We start from the raw sequence: 9,826 nt of genomic DNA, 5'->3' as shown, positions 1-9,826 counted from the left end.
TGCACAAATTATTCAAATTATAGCAGACTTGTATGCATTTAGGGATAATTTATTCTGGTTTTGTTAGGAGTCCGGACCAGGAAGCGGATCAGAATGCCGCTGCAGTCGCCTTGTTTGTGGGCTTCCTAGAGGCACCTGGTTGGCCACTGTGTGAACAGACTGCTGGACTTGATGGGCCTTGGTCATGATCTAGCAGGGCTTTTCTTATGTTCTTACCTTCAGCTACTTTCTGGGCTTCTGAGACTGGTCTTTGCAACTTGCGTTTGCAGCCTTGAGGACTAGAAAATTTCTTTTAGAAATAAATATGCTCCAATTTGTGATCTTTTGATTGATGACATGTCCTATGAGGGGAAAAGTCATGCCTGTAGGTATATATTAAATAAAATGCATGTAGAAACAGCTCAGATTCTTGATGTTTCCTTTCAGAGATGGAAGTTGCCAAAGCCCCCAAGGTCTTCGTTTCAACAGGTCGCCGTATCCTCACAATCGGGTTCGCCTTGCTCATATTGTCAGTGTTGGCTTGGGCCTACATCACGGGAGTCCAGCTGGTTTCCGACAGGTACCACATCATGGCTTTCGGTCTCTATGGAGCCTTCCTGGCATGTCACCTCATCATTCAGAGTTTCTTTGCCTTCCTGGAGCACAAGAGGATGAGGAGGGACTCTCTGACGTGTAGCTATACCAAAACGGTGGCCCTCACCATCTCGGCGTACCAGGAGGACCCGGCTTACCTCCGCGAGTGCCTTCAGTCCATCAAGGCGACCTTGTATCCTCCGGAGAAGCTCCGGATCATCATGGTGATAGACGGCAACAGCCCTGATGACCAATACATGATGGACATGTTCCGGGAAGTCTTCGCCGAAGAGGACATGGGGACTTTTGTCTGGGAGAACAACTACCACCACCAGCTGCAGTTGGATGTGGGCGAGGGGGACAGCGGTTACCAGGCCGGGGACGAGCCGTCGGCCTACAGCGAAATCGATATGGAGGATCCGGGGCAACTGGCCGTGGAGGAGCTGATTCGGACTCGGAGATGCGTCTGCATCATGCAGAAATGGGGCGGGAAGCGGGAGGTCATGTACACCGCTTTCAAGGCCCTGGGCAATTCTGTGGACTACGTCCAGGTAAATGCCTCCAGCTTTCCGATTAGCAACTAATCCAGGTCCTAGGACTTCGCATGAAGCTATGGATCCCACTTACCACTTACTGTGCAATCCTAAGGGTGGGGGTGGTTAAGAAGCACCTGGGTATGGCGCAGCCGCGCAGTCTCCTGAGCTGCTTACGGCCGAGCACAGAGAGCCGCAAATGCCTTTTCCAAGAAAGCCCCATGAAACTCTGCATTGAGTTCCACGGGGCTACGCTTTTTGCAGGTGTAACTGGGCGCTTCCAAAAAAAGGGGCATTCCTGAACCAAAAGGGCTTAGAGAGGTGACTAAAGTCAGCCCCGCTCTCAGGAACGCCCCCTTTGATGCCGGCGGGAGCCCTTAGGCCAGGAAAACACTGCCGGTGAGGCTGTGGTGGCACCTACGACTTGCGCTGCCATGCTGCTTACCAAAGCCAGCATTAGTGGCCCTGCGCCGGCGTTAGGGCCAATTTAGCTGGCGCAAGGGGCACTACCGCCAACACAGGGGTCACACCAACTCCTATCCACTCTCCTACCCCTCCCCCCCGGACAGGATTGCTCTGCTCACCTGGTGCCATACTTCAGCAGTATTTGTGTTTTGCATACAAGAGGTCCTGAGTTCAATCCCTGGCATCTTCCATTAAAGGATCTCAGGATGCAGGTCTGGGGAATTCCTCTGCCTGAGACCTTGGAGAACTGCTTTAACCCAAAACAGATGGACCGGTGGTGTGATTCAGCACAAGGCAGTTTCTTAACTTCTATTTAGATGTTGATTCACGTGCCCATTTGATGAATCACTCGTGTACTTATAGTTTTTTTTTAAGTGTTCTGCCTTCAAGTTCACGTTGACCTAACCTGCTGAGAAATTCCTGCACATTGCAAAGTCCTAGGGTGCGAGGTCAACAGACATGGAGCGTTAACCAGGCCTCTCACATCTTGTTGTCAATCTATGAGAACTAAGAGCATGCACCGCAATACATCTGCCTCCCATGAATGGCTGTGTATTGGAAGATTAGTAGGAATGTGTAAACAGTCTGTCGTTGTAGATCTTCCTGAGATCTCTTGGGTTCCTACAAACTGCTTGACAACTGCTAAACTACAATAAGGGGTAATTTTCTACAATAAGGGGTAATTTTCTGAACATGGGGGTAATTCCACACATGTTCAGAAAAGTTCCAGAAGGTTAGTTAGGGTGAAGCAGTCAGCATTCTGGGAACTACAGTTTTCATTTTGAGAGGCAGGGAGTTTCTAGTCCCCATGGCTGTGGAGGTTAGCTCTGAAGTTATGTGAGTCAAATCTCCAAAACCAGAATGGGATTTCTGTGGGTTTGTGGTGTGGGGGAGGTGTCAAGGGCCTGCATTGTGTCTGACGTGTCAGACGTAGAAACCATGATGCAAAATAAAGAAGTCTGTGCAAACTTAGCAAATTTGCATAATCTGTATTAGAGCATTCAGTTTTCGTTCTTGGCACAGAGCTTCAGATTGTTCTCCTTTGTTCAGTAGCGAGTACCTACAGTTCTTAATGTCAGCCGGCCTGTCTTTATTGCATCGGCAAATAAGCCAAAGCAACCTCAACGATTCCATCAAAAGAAAAGCAAGAGATTTCCTGACATTTTCATAGGAAAAAATTAAATTACATAATGATTTTTGAAGCGATCTCAATTAAACCACCTTACAATCCAAATGGCTAATGACCCACACGAGCAGCTGGTATCCAGGTCAACGGTGCTTACATTGGCATGCCTCGTTGTCATCTTTATGATGGCAACAACAAACCCTGCCATTTGGAAAGTAATAAATTTATCCCTATCAGTCCTTAGTGTAGATCCTCCCTCCATCTTTATTCGCTGTTAACCATCTCCTAGCCTAAACCTGTGGGACAGTTTAAATCTGAACTAATCCCACATATGACCTCGTTCTAGAATTCCACCAAGGTGTCCAAAACTGTCTGTGCATCCTCGGGCTTAGATCAGGGGTGTCAAACTCATTTGTTACGAGGGCCAGATATGACATAAATGTCACTTGGCCGTGCCGTGCCTCTCCAGCCCAGATCGGGACTGGGGTGGGTGGGTGGCTGCCTTGGCTGGCTCGCAGACCGGATAAGAGCTCTCAAGGAGCCGGAGCTGGCCTGCGGGCCTTATGTTTTAATGCCCCTGGCTTAGATCCTAAGCCTTGATTAAGTTTGTTCAGGGTGGAGGCATTTCTCCACAGTGCAGCATTTTGCTCAGATGCAAGGTGCTTTTCACTGCCCTGAGTCACTGACCTTGCATGAACAGAAGCTCCGAGCACTGGAGGAACACAGTCCACGGCAAAAGGATCATCCCTACAACAGAAACAGGTACAGCATGAGCCAAAGCCTGGCTTAGAGTCCAAGCTTTGGTCAGCAACTAGTTTTTCTAGGGGACTGCTTTGACCAAGAAGTGAAGGAAGCCGACTGGTCAAAGCCCAGGTTGGTTCATGCATTGTTTGGTTAAGAACATAAGAAAAGCCCTGCTGGATCAGACCAAGGCTCATCAAATCCAGCAGTCTGATCACACAGTGGCCAACCAGGTGCCTCTAGGAGGCCCACAACCAAGACCACCGCAGCAGCATTATCCTGCCTGTGTTCCATGGCACCTAATATAATAGGCATGCTCCTCTGATCCTGGAGAGAATCCTGATTAGTATCCATTTTTACTAGTAGCCATGAATAGCCCTCTCCTCCATGAACATGTCCAGTCCTCTCTTAAAATCTTCCAAGTTGGCAGCCATCACGACATCCTGGGGCAGGGAGTTCCACAATTTAACTGTGCGTTGTGTGAAGACATACTTCCTTTTATCTGTTTTTAATCTCTCACCCTTCAGCATTAGCAGATGACCCTGTGTCATCTAGTGTTGTGAGAGAGGGAGAAAAGCCTCTCCTTGTCCACTCTCTCCATACCATTCATAATTTTGTAGACCTCCTTAACCACCTTCTTTCCAAGCTAAACAGCCCTAAGCATTACTGTACACGTCCTGTATAGCAGATGACGGTGCGAACCAAATCTCTTGAAAAGCACTGTGTTTTTTGAAAAGGCTGCAAAATTTCAGCCTTAGGTGGTTCATTCACCCATGCAAGTCATCACTTGGGTCTTGGAGTCCCCAAGTGATGAATGTCGCCATGTGAAACAAACTTTGGGAGTGAGAACACATCGCCAAGCCTCCCCCTGACCACCACTGAGCGTCCCGCAGCACACAGATCTCTTCTGGATATTCCAGGGGTGACCCCCCAATAATGAAATCTCTCGGCTTTTTCTAGGTTTGCGACTCAGACACCAAGCTTGAGCCGGAGGCGACGGTGGAACTGGTGAAGGTGCTGGAGTCGAATGAGCGCTACGGGGCCGTCGGGGGGGACGTCCGGATCCTCAACCTCTCCGACTCCTACATCAGCTTCATGAGCAGCCTGCGCTACTGGATGGCCTTCAACATCGAACGCGCCTGCCAGTCTTACTTCGACTGCGTCTCCTGCATCAGCGGCCCCCTGGGTATTTTATTTATTTCTATTTATTTATTTAGGGCCATGTCATGTTTTCCTCCCCAATGGAAACCCAAAACAGCTTACTATACACACACACACACACACACACACACCAATGCAATTTAACTAAGCATCATACAATGGGAGTAAAGAAAGAAGTACTCTATCCTAGGCAACCTAGTCTAGCCTGAGCTTGTCAGATTTCAGAAGCTAAGCAGGGTCGGTCCTGGTTAGTATTTGGATGGGCGACCTCCAAGGAAGTCCAGGGTTGCTACGCAGAAGCAGGCAATGGCAAAGCCCCTCTGTTCGTCTCTGGCCTTGAAAACCCTAGGGGTCACCATAAGCCGTCCGCGACTCGATGGTGCTTTCCACCAACCGAGAAAGAAGGAGGGGAAAAAATAAACATGCTGGGCTGGACTAGGGTGCTCCATCAATGCTCCAAGCCACAGGACTTAAGGTCCCTTTGTGTGTGTGTGTGTGTGTGTGTGTTAAGTGCCGTCAAGTCGCTTCCGACTCATGGCGACCCTATGAATGAAAGTCCTCCAAAATGGGCCTTGTGTCAAAAGCCTCGTGCCTCTGGCCACACCCGGGCTTGAAGTTTCGGCAGCAGGTGGGAAACCAAAGCTCAACCTACCTAGACTCTACATAGCTGGCAGCCATCTTCCCCCAATACCCCTTTCTGTGCCGCTTCCAGCATGCAGAAGTTTCACTGTGTCCCCTGGACTGTTGTTTAGCAGCTATGTCAGGAGGGGCCAGGAATCAGGGCGTCATGGCTGTGAGCAGTTGATTCTGGACTTACAAAGGGGAGTTAATGGGTCATTTAAATAGGGTGCCGTGTTGTGAGAGAGTATGTCAATGTTCTAGCCAAATAGACACTCTTCAGCATTCCTTGTTTAGCTGCGACCTGCTCAACGAAGCTAGAGACAGATGGATAAAACCTTTTATCTGGGAATGTCTATGAACTGGATAATTTGAGGGTTCTTTTAGCAGGGGTGGATTTTAATACTGCATTGGCAGATGCCAAGTTTTTCCCCAGTCAATTAAGATTAAAAATACTAATATTCTTATTGGCTATCTAGATATCTGTTTAGATAGATAGATAGATAGATAGATAGATAGATAGATAGATAGATAGATAGATAGATAGATAGATAGATAGATAGATAGATCTTTCCCCTTAATTTTGATCTTAGTGTGACACTGTTCAGGGCCAAACCCAACCCAAGGCCTCCCAAAACCAGTTGCTGGCTCTGGGTCCTTTAGCTAGAGAATCTAGTTTCCTAACCACACAGAGTACACAAATGGTCCTGCTCTCTCAAGCAGGTGATGGCAGAAAGCTTGGAGCATTTACACTGGGCCTGGCCAATCCAGAGAATTCATGTTGCCTGCGAATATTCGGGGTCGCTGTTGTCTACCTCTCTGTCCTCCTGTGGCGGATGCAAACCGAAAGCTCAGTGAGTCAGCTTCCAGACTAGGCCCTGAGACTCCTGGTATAGATCCTGACAATACGAAGGTCCTATTCCATGAAGCTGCCTTATACTGAATCAGACCCTTGGTCCATCAAACTCAGTATTGTCTACTCAGACCGGCAGCAGCTCTCCGGGGTCACATCACCTACTTGCCTAGTCCCTTTAACTGGAGGTGCCGAGGATTGAACGTGGGACCTTCTGCATGCCAAGCAGATGCTCTACCACTGAGCCACAGCCCCTCATTCCCCAGCATGAGGATGAAAATTGGAGCATTAGGTCAGCAGAAGGCAGGGTTTAGCATTTTCCTTCTCTCTTCACAGTCATCCTAGCTCTGAGAAATGGTGTGATCAAGTTTATTTCCTAGCATTACATTTTCTGCATTCCCCCATCTAGCTAGGGTAACCAGCCTCCAAGGGAGGCCCTGGAGATCTCCCAACTGATCTCCAGACTATAGAGACCAATTTCCCTAAAGAAAATAGCTGCTTTGGAGGGTGGGCTCTATGGCAGGGGTGTCAAACGGGCCGGATCCAACCCCTTGAGAGCTCTTATCTGGCCCGCCCTGTCATGAGGCACACAGCAGCTGTTCGACATTGAACTGGAAGGATAGTTGGGTTACGCGTTCCTGTTCTGTTCGACTTTTCCCCTTATTTGTTCTTGCTGCTGCTCCCTTCAGGCCTGTATCGGAATGACCTCCTGCAGCAGTTTCTGGAGTCCTGGTATAATCAGAAATTCTTGGGGACCCATTGTACATTCGGGGATGACCGGCACCTCACAAACAGGATGCTGAGCATTGGCTACGCCACCAAGTAAGCAAGTTTGGATGCCTGGTTCTTTGGAAGAAGACGAATGCAGAATAAAGCTGGGCAGAGAGATGGGGGTGGGTGTCGGTAGCCCAAAGCTATGTAGGTGTGCAGCCGTTTGGGTGGGGAACATGGGAAGACCTGGCGCTTTCTTTAAAAATATAAGAAAGGCCATGCTGGATCAGACCAAGGTCCATCAAGTCCAGCAGTCTGTTCACACAGTGGCCCAACCAGGTGCCTCTAGAAAGTCCACAAACAAGGCGGCTGCAGCAGCATTATCCTGCCTGTGTTCCACAGCACTTAATATATTTGGCATGCCCCTCTGATCCTGGAGAGAGTAGGTATGCATCATGACTAGTAGCCATTTTTACTAGTAGCCATGGATAGCCCTCTCCTCCATGAACATGTCCACTCCCCTCTTAAAGCCTTCCAAGTTGGCAGCCCTCACCACTTTGAACATTTGGATTTCATTTTATAATGAAACGGGAGTTGTCTTTGTACTTACCGTATGGTGTAATGGTTAGACTGGGATGTGGGAGACCTGGGTTTGAATCCTCACTCTGCTACAAAACTCAGTGGCCGACCTTGGGCCAGGATAGTGGACCAGTCCTCACAGATTTGTTGTGGGGGTTCAACTGGGGGAGGAATCACTCTGATCTTCTTAGAGGAAGGGTGGGACAACAATGTGCTAGATTAATAAGCAAGAGACACCATACTGGAAGTCTCTTATTTATTTATTGCACAAAATTTAGGCTTCCCCTTTTGCCCTCGTTAGAGCCACCAAGGCAACTATCAAATGAAAGCATACATAATAAAATCAAAAATCATTTCAAAAAATCCACATCATTAAAACAATTAAACCCAGAGCTAAAATACATACATTACATAAAAACAACAAAATATTGGGGAAGAAGGAGGGATCACTGCCAAACGAAACAAAAAAAGTCTTCACCCAATGGCAGAACATGGCAACAAAAAGGAGACAAACGAATCTCCCTGGGGAGAGAGTTCCAGAGTTTGGGTGCCACCGCCAAGAAGGCCCTCCTCTCAGAAGGCTTGGGCATCCGAAGCCGCCTTATGTTAACTTTCTCCTCGTTCTTCTCCTTGAACCAGGTACACGGCCCGCTCCCGCTGCTATTCAGAGACCCCATCCTCGTTCCTCCGATGGCTGGCACAGCAAACCCGTTGGACTAAGTCCTACTTCCGCGAGTGGCTCTACAACGCCCTCTGGTGGCACCGTCACCACCTGTGGATGACCTACGAGTCGGTGGTCTCTGGCATCTTCCCCTTCTTCGTCACGGCCACCGTCCTGCGGCTCTTTTACGGGGGCAACTTGTGGGACATAATCTGGGTGCTGCTTTGTGTCCAGCTGGTGGCCTGCGTGAAGGCCCTCTACGCCTGCTGGCTACGGGGGAACTGTGTCATGATCTTCATGTCTCTTTACGCCGTGCTCTACATGGGCGGTCTACTCCCGGCCAAGTATTTCGCCATCGCAACCATGAACAAGAGCAGTTGGGGCACTTCAGGGAGAAAGAAAATGGTGGGGAACTATATACCCCTGCTGCCCGTTTCCATCTGGGGCCTGCTGCTCTTGGGGGGCATAATCTATACCATCTGCCTGGAGGCCCTGGCTGACTGGAGGACGGATGCCAAGCAAGCAGAGATCTGGTACCTGCTCTCTGGCTCAGCCATATACTTGGGCTACTGGGCTTTCATGATCTTGCTTTACTGGGTGTGGATACGGAGGTGCTGCCGGAAGCGAGTCGATTTCTACACCATCCAGGTGTGAGCTGGGTCAAAAGGCAGGTGGTTTGGGGATCCTGAAGTCTACATCCCTGGCTTCAAGACTGAACGTTGGCAGTTAGAGAGGGAATCGAGAATCTCGGGATGCGACCCAAGCTATGAGAGAAGAGAGCAGGCTAGTAAGGGTCGTTCTGGGATGAGAAGCGAGAGTTTATACACTGGGGGGCACTTCCATCCCATTTTTGTCGCGAAATATGGTCTGTCCATAGGGCAAAAGATTCGACTGTTAAGGTTCTGTTCTAGAACCCAGGATGGAGCTGGGTTCACCCCAAGGTTCCTGTATCTCAGGGAGGATACCATTTTATCCGACGAGACCGGAAGGGCTGCTAGCGTCACCCTTCTCTCCTGGTTTGGCTGGAAGGGGAGACAACCGTTTCTGACCTCAGTTTATTTATTTAGCATTGTGTTTTCACGCACTGAGCGCCGGTGTTCCTCTGCTTTCTCGTTCGAAATGCAGCCACCTCTGGGGTGGAACGGTCCAGGGATACCTGCACAGCAAGAGATCTTATTGTACTGCAAGGCTGTCGCCGCTCAAAGAATAGAGACTGTTGTGATGTTTTTGGGTTTTTTTAATCTTGTTTGTTGCTGTTCTGTTCAAGTTTTGGGACTGGTTGAATCTCACGGGTGGAGGAGAGACACTTTGCCGAAATCTGAGAACCGAGCTCGTCTCCTGGGAAGGCTCTCTTTTTTGTATGTGTGTGTGCACTGAAAAAAAGAAACAAGAAAAGTAGACTCTTTCCTTTTGGACACTTGTTGACTTATAAAAGAAGCACAGGAGTTTACAATTTTGCAACGGAAGGTGGATAACGCTGCCTTTGTTTTCACCTGGGAAAAAGAGGTTGGCACATTGGCAAAGAATAGAGTCCAGTTGGATCCGACGGCCTCTAGATTTTGCCACTGTATTGACAACGGGGGAATTGTTGCAGGAGGAAATTGAAAGCTTTATTTATTTGCCATATTTTAATAATAAAAGCAGACTATTTAATGATTTTTAAGAAGAGTTGAAAAATGAGGGATTTTTTTAAACATTTCTTTTTATACAAAAGGTATTGAATAAAACAGATTTTTGTTTTGGAACGCTTTCTCCTTCTATTTGTCGTAACTTTGTCTTTACATGGTGGGGGCGGAATCGCGTGA

General features: G+C 48.5%; 1 protein-coding gene across 1 annotated transcript; it reads left to right on the top strand.

The window, feature by feature from the left end:
• The first annotated feature begins 428 nt into the window (after window positions 1–428).
• On the top strand, window positions 429–8,675 carry HAS1 (hyaluronan synthase 1). Its single transcript, XM_056846689.1, has 4 exons — window positions 429–1,124; window positions 4,399–4,624; window positions 6,760–6,892; window positions 8,000–8,675. Exons 1-4 carry the CDS (start codon window positions 429–431, stop codon window positions 8,673–8,675), a joined length of 1,731 nt encoding a protein of 576 aa, XP_056702667.1.
• Window positions 8,676–9,826: the final 1,151 nt, after the last annotated feature.

The sequence above is a fragment of the Euleptes europaea genome, chromosome 3, assembly GCF_029931775.1.
Source record: "Euleptes europaea isolate rEulEur1 chromosome 3, rEulEur1.hap1, whole genome shotgun sequence".
Classification (NCBI taxonomy): Eukaryota; Metazoa; Chordata; class Lepidosauria; order Squamata; family Sphaerodactylidae; genus Euleptes; species Euleptes europaea.
Note: the sequence above shows the minus strand (reverse complement) of the source record. Positions and strands in the feature narration are given on the sequence as shown.